The sequence below is a fragment of the Eretmochelys imbricata genome, chromosome 8 (assembly GCF_965152235.1).
Source record: "Eretmochelys imbricata isolate rEreImb1 chromosome 8, rEreImb1.hap1, whole genome shotgun sequence".
In the NCBI taxonomy this organism is placed as follows: Eukaryota; Metazoa; Chordata; order Testudines; family Cheloniidae; genus Eretmochelys; species Eretmochelys imbricata.
The window spans coordinates 9,481,145-9,493,409 of NC_135579.1; the positions used below are offsets into that span (position 1 = coordinate 9,481,145).

Consider the following 12,265-nt stretch of genomic DNA (forward strand, 5'->3'; position numbering starts at 1 on the left):
AATACTGTTCCTCAAAATCTTCCCCCAAGGCAGCAATTCTCCTGTATTTCTCTTTTGAGGATCGATCAGGGAGGAATGGGAAAAACCTGATGCAGATAGCATATTAACAAGCCTGACCTTAGGTTCTGCAAGCTGCAAGAATCAAAGAATGCTCTTACTGAAGTCTCAGCAGGAATCAAGGCACACTTCACAAGATCTATAGCAGTGATTCTCATCCTGCAGGCTGCATGCAGCCCAATTAGCAAATAGCTGTGGCCCGGCTCAGCTCTGGGCTGAAGGGCCAGCCCGCATGGTTCCTGGCTGCCTGGTGCAGTGGGGTCCGGGCTGCCCGGCCCCTTGGGGTCAGGGGTCTGGGGCTGCCCGGTGGCCCCACAAGGTCCAGGGTTTGGGGCAGCTGCCCAGCCCTGCAGGGTCAGGAGTCCCGGGCAGCCACGCAGCCCTGCAAGCTCTGGGGTCCAGGGCTGCCGCTCGGCTCCAGAACACCTGGCCAGCCTTGCATGACGGGGTACCGTGGTGGGCAGCCAGCTGGCCCCACACAGGGTCCTGGGTCGGGGTCAGGGCTAGGGCTGATGCTGTCCTGCCACCCAGTTTCTGCGTCCCAGATAACACATTGTGGGCCACATATGCGGCCCTCAATGATAAAGAAGTTGAGAGCCATATAGCAACTGATCTATAGCAACTTCATGGGCCAAACAAGCAAGTGCTTCCACTGTTGAGAGATGCAGAGCAGACACATGGGCATCAGCTAACACCTGTATCAGACTTTCTCTCTTCCTTATAGGCCTTCTTTGGCAGAAAGGTCTTGCAGGCGGTGGCCCAGTAATAGTATTGCTTTCTGAGCAACCTCTGTAGGTGTGGGGGATTCCTTTTCTATCTCCTATATATGAGTAAACTGTCAAATTTTAGAAAGGTTATATAACAAAAGATGTTGGTATGTAATTGCATGTTCAGCTAACAAGAATGTAATGTAATTATAATAAAACACTGTGTTTTCAGTAAGGGAGAAGCACTGAAATTTTAATCTTGAAGCAAAGATGCAAGCGTTAATGCCTGAGCCTCAGATTTATGTAGAAAGAACTCTGGCCCTCATCAAACCAGATGTAATTGACAAAGAAGAAGAAATAGAAGATATAATTCTCAGATCAGGATTCACCATTGTTCAGGTAATATGCTTTACATAAAACAAGATTCTGCACATTGTTGGTTTTGATTTGAAATTTGTTTATGATCTGATAAGCAAGATGCAAACACCACCAATTTGGTTGACTTAATGTACCCTTTCTACACACATGCACATCATATATCATTTGACAGCTTATGTCTACTTTAAGATGAGGTATGATGTGGAACTGTCACGTGGTACCATTACCATAGAAATGGGGATAAACAATAACACTAACATCATCCTGTTAAAATGGCCACTATGAAATATTTGCATTCGTTTCTGTTAGTCTAATGACTCTATGTATTATTTCAAGACCTAAAATTGGATTTCTTTGTGACATCAAAGAATCACGACAACAATCCAAAGGGTTCAACAAAATCTAATACATTTGTACAGGTATCATTGAAATGTAACAGCACTGGTGACATTTCTAGTCAACATCATTATCATCCATCTTTTCATCATTGTGATCTCTGTCGAGAGGGCGTGGATTATAACAGTCTTCGTTACATAAGCAAGTACACCGTTCTGTGTAGGGAAGATTGTTCTGAGTACAGACGCCAATTATTATGCAACGATCTCTTCTTTTACTGGCACAGATAAGATCTTGTATAAGCTCAGATGCCATTGAGCCCTTGAAGAATGCAAGAAGCAGTTCATCATCCACCTATTTCCATCCATATTGCAATGGTGATCCAATGTCTGGTTTACCTATGTGTGAAGACATCCAAATCTGTGTTTGCCAAGATGCTCTTTTGACATGTTCTTCAAAACTGTCCTCACCTGGTGGGAGTTGGCCAGTGACTTGTCCTTTTTGATGGCTAGATTGAGGTATGAACAACTCATGTCTCTGGGGGTCTCCTTTCCTTTCTTGCTCAGGTCATACAACAGTGCTACCAACTTCCTTGCTGTCCACCACTTTCTGCCAGTTTGACAAGATCTCTGAAGCAGTAAGCTCCCTTTGTTTTGGCAGTATTAGATACAGATTTTTTTCCCCAATACCAAATAGGGATGACAGAGTCATATCCTGCTAATGTGTGTGCAGCAAGAAGGATGCTGCAGAAATCAGGAGTGAGTGCGTCACAAATTGCATGCACAGGTATGAAGCAGTGCTTGTCAGCGTGCTGGTAATGGTGCCTGTTTCAATCTACATGTTATCTTTGTGTTCCAGCAACGGCCAAAATATCTGTATCAGGTAACCTAATTACTATGGTTTCTTTGACACCAAAAGATCCAAAAGCCATGTTGGTACATACATCATGCAGAAGCATCCTTGTATCCACTTTCTCTTCAGTACTGTACAAATCTTGAGCTTCTTCACGGACTTTGCTACTTCACCATTGGAAAAGCCTCCAGCAAGGAGTGTTTGAGTTGGAGGTGCTCCTACACTCTCAGGTGCATTTTGAACCATATGTTTACAGAGAAATTTTACAAGTGACTGCTTGTATGCCACATTTTGAAACTTTTTCCACCATCCACCAATCACCTGGTATTTCTTGCATCCAGTCTTAGATCCTGTCCAGGCTCTCTTTTTATGAAGTTTTCACAGAGTTACAGTTGTCATATCCATATCAAAGGCTTCAGTTACAGAATCAGCTTTGACAAATCTTTTTAGGACCTGCCTCAGGTACTCAGCAGCCAATTCACTGAATGTGTGGAATTTGTCTCCAGCCATCACTTGTATGAAAACCATGTCATCTCTGATGTACACTGATTTCTTTGTTGCATGCTCTTAGCTCATGGATTTCTTCAGCTTGAGTTTCCAGATGATGCCCTAATTAAGCTTAGTCTGTTCTTCTTAGAGTTCCATGAGCATGGAAGAAGGACATAGACTTAGGTCCTATTGGAATACTAAGAACACTTGCCATTGAAACATCATCTCTGCATCTTGCTAAGGACAGGGCTGTGCAGAAAAAAATTTCTGGACTGATAGCTGCTGTGATTCTCTCTCTCTCTTCCTCCCCCCCCCATGTCATGTCGGACTTACATTTGGTTTACGTCATTTCAGCATAGGTGCTGACTTCTGCTCCCGCCGGTGGGTGTTCAACCTCCCCACTGCCCGCGGCCCTGCCCCGACTCCACCCCTGCCCTGCCCCCTCCTGCCCTGCCCCCATTCCAACCCCTTCCCCAAAGTCCCTGCCCCAACTCTGCCCCCTCCCTGCCCCTATTCTAACTCGTTCCCCAAATCCCCCACCCTGCCTCTTCCCCGCCTCCTCCCCTGAGCGTGCCATGTTCCCGCTCCCCCCCTCCCTCCAAGTTCACCGCCAAACAGCTGTTTGGCGGCAGCAAGGCAGGAAGCGCTGGGAGGTAGGTGGAGGATCGGAGACACGGCACGCTCAGGGGAGGAGGCGGAGGAGGAATGGGGCACAGGGTGGAGGGAGCTTGGCTGCCAGTGGCACCCACTAATTTTCCCCCATGGATGCTCCAGCCCTGGAGCACCCATGGAGTCGGCACTACGCATTTCAACTAATGTTTTGACGCCAGATTTCTTGACTGGGCTGAAGAGGCTATGTGTCTCAAGTACACTTCTTGCAAATCTCTCCATTTGTTCACCACCAACATCTGCTATTTTCAGTAGAGAATCTTGTACATCTATTACATGCAATCTAGTAGATATGTTGATAAGCATCTCTGAATGTGATTCCAGGTCAAATGAGTTTTTGTCATATTGTTGATGACATGGTTGGTGAGATCTGTCACATGCTCCTCATCCCTCTTCAGTACAGAAGCAAGGACTGTTTGTGGACTTTGTCTTCACTACTTCTTGTTAGACCACTTCTTTCTCTCTTAGCTTTTCCATATTCATAATAAGTTGTGTATTGTCAGCTCTAACACTAATACTAACCTGTGCATAAGTGTCACTGAATTCAAAAGCTAGTTTCTAGAATATTTCAAAGGATAGTACTGCATGCATAGACAATTATAAATTAAAACTTTCTGTGAGGCAGACTAGATGCTACATTATATGTACAAAAGCTTACAAATGAAGAAGCATCCCTTTAGGAATTCATATATTTATATCTACTCACTGTGCAGCACAAATTATGGGCACGTAATCTAGTGTTACTGGTGAACAGCCTTCAGTGTTAAACTGATCTGGTCAGCCAATTTCAACTGAAAAAATAGAAAACTATTATAATCACTTGCGACACTTCGACAATTAAGAATATGCAATGTGAAAATATTTCATGTTAATATATTGCAAAATGTTGATATTCGCTGTCTTTGCCAAATGCTAAACAGTTTAATCATTTCTAGGGGGCGGAAATTTGCCCATGCAAAACCAATACAAATTTTTTAATGCATTGTCATTTGGTAGCTATGACCTATAAACACCACATTAAGGTGTTGAAATTAACTGAAACAGTAAAAACTATAGTCATAGTCATGTTGTTGTGTTTCTAAAACTGTGCAAAAAATGACACTTCCTTATTTTGAGTATTATAGTTTCAGCTTTCCTACAGGCTTATGACCCCACTTGACAGCTCAACATCATGCTTCAGCTAAACACACATAAAATAAGCTTTCAAATGAGGTATAATGTGCAGGGGCGGGTACGTTAAATTAAAAAAATATGGGCCTTTTTGGAGAATTGCCTCACACCTAAGAAAAGTGATTTCAAAAATAGCATCTTGCTGTTCCATAGTTATTGTCTCAGTGGGTTCTATAGGCAATAGCATCCTGAGGTTCCATATTTATTATATCTGGGAGTTCCATATAAAATGGCTTAGTTTACAAGGGGGGATGCTGGAACAATTTTTATGCTGATCATGAAAACTATAGAAACCATGTATTTGGTGTTTATTACTACTTCAAGCCCGGGGTGCGGCAGTACCCCCAGCACTCATAGTTTCAGCACCACTGTTTACAAGTCAGAACAAGATTTTTTTAACTGCCAGCACTGTAAATAAAACATAGAATACTAATTGATTTTCAGATACTTTATATTATCAACAGCCACCATCACCAGAAGGAAAGATTCTATTCGTACAAATGAGCTGGTAATTCTGCTGCTGCTGCAAGAGGCGGAACAGAATGCAGCTTCCATAGAAACATTGACTCTGCATTGCTGGCAGCAGGGAAAACATTGATTTTGTCAATAAACTCTGTAACCGGGACTTTGACAACATATAGGGAGCAGATACATGCAAATGTCAAGCAACAATTTACAATTTTAAACTGAATCACTTTTCTAAGAATACAGCAGAACCCCACCAAGTCTCTTCTGCTGTGTGCATTTGCTAAGTTCATTGCAAGTCATTGATTTGCAATTGGTTTCCCAGTCACTGCAGTTCTTAAACTCTCTCTCATTATAGAACAGAAGTGAATTAGCCCTGTCACTTCAAGATGGAAGTGGAGGCACCAGCTTCCCTTGCAGCCTCAGGAGCAGCTCTGATGTGAACCCAGAGCATTCTGAGCAGTGTTTATCTCTTTACTGCCACAGCTGCCAAACACCTGGCCCCTCAAGAGAGAGAGGAGAGGGTAGCTCAGGCTCTTCCATTGCCTGCTTCCCTGCCAGGCCATTGGAGGCCCAGTGGGAGTTGGAAAGAAGATCAACTGGCTGTGGCTGAGCCTAGGGAAATGTCTAGCAAGGATGTTCCAGGAGCTCTGGGGAGGGAGCTATAAGAGTTGGCAGTGCCACTTCTATACCAGCAGGAATTCCCAGTAGAAGACTTGTAGGGTGCATTTGCTCCTTTTTCACTGCAGAAGAAGCAAAGTGGAGCAAAGATGTACCCCAAAGTATGGCTTGTGGTCCCTTGACCTCTGAATTAATATGTGCATCTCTCAGGCTGTAAAGGTTGGGTATCACTGGCTTAAAGTAATTACTGTTCGTTGGATTTTAGGAACTGGCCACTAGATGTCACCATTATACAGCTGTGTTGAATTATTTTGTCTTTTAGAGGTGGCAGTTCAGAAACCTAAGTGGAGCAAGTTGAGCTGCTCAGAAACAGCTTGATAGACAAGTAAAACCCTTGTATTCGTCTCAGTTGAAATGTTCCTTTTCAGCCCATTAAATTCCAGCTACTAAAATAGTAGGTGTCAAGTATAGTATATTTGCTATGGAATTGTATATGAAGCTTTAATGGAGTAAGGACTAAAAAACTTTACCTTCATTTTTTTTTCAAAATCATAATTTTCTGTATCATTTTTAGTACATCAGCAAAGTTCCCCCCCCAAAAAAAACATTTTATTTGCTTTACATGTAATGTATCAAATTTCACAAAGACAAAATCTGAGACCTGGTAACATAGAGTGCTTAAAGCTTCCTGTGAGGTACCCAGTGACCTCAACATTAAAGTCAATAGTAACTGAAGGTGCTCCAATGTCAGAGGGCTGGGCTCAAAAAGCACAAATTTTTCTTTTGCTTGCTTTCTTTAGTGAATGTTGTATGCTTACTCAGTCCCCACTAATAATCTGCCACTGATAATTGCCTTAATCCTTGCTATTTGCAAGCTAGTTAGTTATTCTGGAGAATATACAAATATATATACTTTGAATGAAAAATCGAACAGTCCTATAGGTAGTGGTCTAGGATGAAGAGAAGATTGCATAAAAGTGCAAAATAGTATTGCTGAGCTGAATAACTAAACCACAGACCACTGATAATGCATTCAGTTTCTTGTATACAGTCTAATTAGAATAATGCATTAGGTCAAACATCAATTTAAAAAATGCTATAGCATGTTTATGGTTAGAAAATTGACTAAAATGACATCTTGTGTGTATTCTGATTTGTGTCTGCTTACTTTTTGTCAGTAAATTAAGTTTTTACTGCTCTTTACTCTTGTAAGCACTGCAGAACCAATACAGCTGTGGGAGAGTGAGCTGGATTATTTTCCCAGTTGTACATCATCAACAGAAATTGACACTTCCATTTGTGGAATATTTATTATTACTTGAGACAGAAAGAAAGAATATAACTTGTCTTTCAGAGCCCAGTTGAGCTTGCAGGGTTGGCGGTCAGAAAAAATGTTTTACTTGTACGTTGCTCAGATTTTATGTGGAAGCTACCAAGACACAAACATGAGATCCCACAATACCATTTTGTCTCATTTCAGCACATTTTAAAGAAGACATAATGGCTGCTGATAAATAGCTTAATGTAGGAAATTGGAGAGTTATAAATTCATTACAAGTGCTGGAAAATATAAATTATGCAATATAGCATTTTTATGTAAATCTTGGTGGTGTTCATCCATGACTAATACAATATATGCTTAAAATAGAAGCTTACTTTTTCCTTTTCTTTGTTTTTTAGAAACGAAAGCTCCAACTAAGCCCAGAGCAATGCAGCAACTTTTATGCAGATCAATATGGCAAAATGTTTTTTCCTAATTTAACAGCATATATGAGTTCTGGGGCTTTAGTTGCTATGGTTCTTGCCAGACATCATGCTATCGCATACTGGAAAGAGTTGATTGGACCATCAAATAGCATAAGAGCTAAGGAAACGCACCCTGACAGGTAACGTACTGAAAAATAGATTTAGGGTCAAATTCTGGCCTCGTTGAAGTGAAGGGTTGATTTCACTAGGGTGAGGATTTCACCCTTACTGTAGAAAATTAATAAAGGTTTGGGCCAACCTTTTTCATTTTGAAATTATGGCACAAAAAAGAAACAAAAGATTTTGTTAACTGGAAAGATTTTGTTTATTGGACCTCATTTATTGCAATTTGAGTGAGAAAGCTTTTCTCTGTTGCTTTTAGTTTAAGAGCAATCTATGGAACAGATGATCTGAGGAATGCAGTTCATGGCAGTATCAGATTTTCCTCAGCAGAAAGAGAAATTCAGTTCATGTTTCCTGAAGGTACAGATTTAGCATTTATTTGCCTGTAAACTTCAAGTCGTCTTTAGGAGTGTATGGCTCCTGCCCTATTCCTACCTGTCTGTAGCCAAACATTCAGTATAGAACATAGGCTCGTAAAGGGGGGTTGAAAAATGTTTTAGAACAGTTTGGTCCCATTTTCATTGACTAACTAAACTATGGCTGAGCTGCTATGCCATGTGGGGCAGAAAATAGCAAAATCTATTTGAAGAGCTACCCAAATCACAGTGGTTGGGAATTAATTTCCCTTCTGCCCCACAGATACTGCAAATGCCCCTCTATGACATTTGAATTGGGGCAGGCAAATTTAGGGAATGGGAGGAACCGTGGAGCTACTTCATATCAGCATGTTTCACTGGGAGCAGAGCGGCTTTCCAAGTGAAAATCTGCCCTGGAGTTACTGTTGATCTGAAATGGTTGAATTCCCTCTTCTGAGACTGGGGTAGGGGATTCATGCTCATCCACTGGTGGAGGGTCACATGGCAGTACAGTTCAGGAGCCAAGTTCCAATTGGCGTGGACAAAGGCACCTGTTAGCTTTGGGACAGAGCCCTTTGCTTGTTCCATAGGTTAAGGGGAAGGATGATACAATCCTCAAAGGAGTAATTCTAAGCAAAATCTGTGATTAGATACTCATGGAGTTTCCTATCCACTACACCAGAAAACCAAATAGGAGTAGCATGTGGTCCTGAGTTTAAAACCATTTTAGTTGGAACTATGTTTAAACAGAATTCAAACCACTTGAAAACCTGTCTCAAATCCTGTCGCAGGTCTTTCTTTAGTATGAATGTTAGTCTTTCTTCCCCTGGAGATCATGCATTTTCCCTCTTCAGAATCCCATGTAAACCATTCTATCTCTGTCCCTTGCCCCACAATAAAAATGCAATATCTGATGTAGGTCCTCCAGGGTGACAAGCCAGCTCCACAGCGGTAGTGGGGCACTGAAGAAGTAGCCCCCAATGGGCTCTCCCAATAAATATGCAGTGAAGTGGGTGGGTCCTCAATTTGTCTTATTTCTTCCTCTCCCCCAATCATCTATAAGGGTACTTTTTTTCCCCTGGACCAACCACTGCCAGTGTATGATCACCAAGATACAATATCCAGGAGCTCCATCCATCTTAGAATTGCTTTGGGGGCAACACACCGCAGTAGCTCTGTGTCATGGTGTATGGCTTGCAGAGAAGCCATACAAAGGGTTAAGTATTATCAATTACAAGGAAAATATAACCACGGTATATTAAACATTTGAAGGAAAGTAATTTTTTAACATTATAAGCAAATTGCTTTGCAATAATTCAACTCACATGGCTATTCTTTCCAGTGATTATTGAGCCAATTCCAGTTGGACAAGCTGCAAAGGATTACCTGAACCTCTATGTCAATCCTACACTACTAGCTGGGCTCACCGAGCTTTGTAAGCAGAAACCAGCAGATCCATTGGTTTGTACTCTGTCGTACAAAATTCTTCCCTTGTATTATGTTTGCTTTATGGTGACGTTCATGGCTCCTGATAATATTTCACGGAAAGCTGCTTTACCTCTCTTCGTAGAAATCAAGGGCCAGCTAAGGTTCACTGATGTCAAATATCTGCCTCTCTACCTAGTTTAGCTGGGAGAAACCAGTACTGGGTACCCGTGGGCATGAGTAAGATTAAATGCTTTGTGACAGTTTGCTAATACAGTGAAGCTCTGGCAGCTTTTTAGACAAAAAAAAAATTATATATATATATGCCTGCAGGATCCCTCAAACAAAGATTTCTGTATTTTAACTTCTGCTATATGTGCTACAATTAGTAATATCAAATTAACTGCTTATCTTAGGTTGGGACTCTCTTGGTCATGTGATCACGTTCACCCTAGTTAACATAAACTTTGACCCCTGAGTAGTTCTCCAATGAAACCATCTACAGGTGTCCAACTGTTTTCTTATGACCCCTTTCCAGTCATCTATACTGCTGCAATGAATTCGGTATAAAGGCCCACGTCACTGACTAAACCTCTTGACCTTCTGTCATCATTAATCTCCTTAAATAAGCGTCTTATCCAAAGCCCATTGAAGAGAATAGAAAGACTCCCATATGACTGTATGAACGTTGGTGCAGGACATAAAAAGTTTAATTTTCTCCGAAGCTGAAAAATTTAGAAGTCTTCCTTGCCCCTTAACTATGCTAACTTTTTACTCCTACATCATCTTGTCTGTACATTTGCAATCACTGTTCTCTTTGCCTTTGTTCTGCTGAAATACTTATTCTTATTGTTTTAATCATTTCTCTAAAATGCAGTAACCTATAACCTCTTCCTCCCAGTTGCACCACTTTTTGTCACTGTGTATGAATTCAACTGTTTTGTGTTTAGTGTTCAGATCTGCTCAATGCCCTAGTCCCTTAGATTCTTCCCTGTAACCTCCTAGGATTATTTTATTTAAAGTCTACCTGTCTGTAACCCTTGTCAAAGCATTGTATTCATATCTGATACTAATCCCTGCTTCCATTTCCCTTCTACTACTCTATCAATTCTCCTCTCCCTTCACAGTACTGTAAGCAGTTTACTAGTACTTAACACTTGACATCCACTAATTAGTGTTCAATAGCCCTATGAAGTATGCAAGTATGTGTGATAAACTCCATTTTACAAATGGAGAAATCAAGGCAGAGAGGGTAAGTAATTTGCCTAAGGCCAGAGTGAGTCATTAGCAAATGGAATTAGAACTCAGGCATTCCTGCCTTTCACATCTGTGCTTAGATACCATTACAGTTTGCTAGAAAATTTACACAATGTGTTGCGTTTTCAAAAAGTACCAGAACATCACATTTGTTGACTTCTCAAGGGGTCCATTTCCTGCCTGTAAGGGTTACTGAAAGGTACTCAAACATGATTGCGGTGTGGAAAGTTGTGACACTGACTTTGTATGAAGGGCTCAATGTGTTGAAGTAGCTGGCAGTGTTGATAGAACTGACATAATTTAATAATACTTTTCTGTAAGCATTTGAGTGCATATTCTATTTTCAAAATAGAATCCTCATACTTATTGTTTGTACTGAGGTAGGGCTAAAATGCCCCTGTACAAACACTTTTATATAGAGAAAGTCCCTGACATGAAAAGTCTAAAATTCATTTTAAGCAGCTGAAGACTGAAGAGCAATATGTCGTATGAATAGATTAAAAAGGCAAACTTGGTAAATAGAGTTTATGGCTTACTATAAACAGGGCTGTACAGTTTTGCATACCTTAATAGCGTCTCAAACAAAGGGTGTGTTGTGTTTAGTAGTGTCTGTATCAAGATAGTGTCTTTAATAAAAAGGGTCAGTTTTTATGGAAGTGAAATGGTTTTTCATGTTTTCTTTATATAGTTATAGAAGATGTTCTTTTCATCCTGTAGATTTGGTTTGCTGATTGGTTGATAGAACATAATCCCAATAAACCTAGGCTACAGCAGTGGATGACTGTGGAAGAACCTTAAGGATGAAAGTCCAGTGGAGATTTTTTTAAACACTATCAACTTAAGATGCTTATTAGTATCATTTTAAGTGTATTTGTGATTAATATTACATGAAATAAATGTTAGTGTTATAACCAACTACAAATTGACTAGTAATCATTGGATAAGTTGAACTAGTAATTATTTGTTTTAGGATCTATTCCCATTAAATTAATAAACATAGAATCACATGCTGCAGTTTATTGTGCTGGGTGATAAATGACATCATACTTTTAGTGACATTTTCTCTCTCTGCCTTGGTTTAACCTACCCATAGAGAACCAAGTTCTTATTTACACCGCTGTACATCCAAAGTAATTCAGTTGTTTCTAATGAGTTACTCATGTGGCTGTTTCCAAAAGACACTTTTGACCTGTACTTTGTGAAATCAGGTCTTGCTTACAGCATCTGCTTATACTTCAACATAATGTTAAGTGACTAGATGCACTCCAAGAACCATGTATGCATGCCTGCAATTTCAGCACAGTGGTTTGATCAGCAATGACAAGTGGCAAAATTACTTTGAAATAATCTGATTCATTTATGTCTGGTCAAGATACTCTTTGGAGGAAAAAGAAAAGGAGGACTTGTGGCACCTTAGAGACTAACAAATTTATTTGAGCATAAGCTTTCGTGAGCTACAGCTCACTTCATCGGATGCATCCGATGAATTGAGCTGTAGCTCACGAAAGCTTATGCTCAAATAAATTTGTTAGTCTCTAAGGTGCCACAAGTCCTCCTTTTCTTTTTGCAGATACAGACTAACACGGCTGCTACTCTGAAACCTGTCATCATGCT

General features: G+C 40.7%; 1 protein-coding gene across 1 annotated transcript; it reads left to right on the plus strand.

Moving 5' to 3' along the window:
- The first annotated feature begins 1,034 nt into the window (after nt 1-1,034).
- Nucleotides 1,035-11,449, plus strand: NME5 (NME/NM23 family member 5). The gene is made up of 5 exons (XM_077825180.1): nt 1,035-1,163; nt 7,425-7,630; nt 7,873-7,973; nt 9,312-9,430; nt 11,369-11,449. Exons 1-5 carry the CDS (start codon nt 1,035-1,037, stop codon nt 11,447-11,449), a joined length of 636 nt encoding a protein of 211 aa, XP_077681306.1.
- Nucleotides 11,450-12,265: the final 816 nt, after the last annotated feature.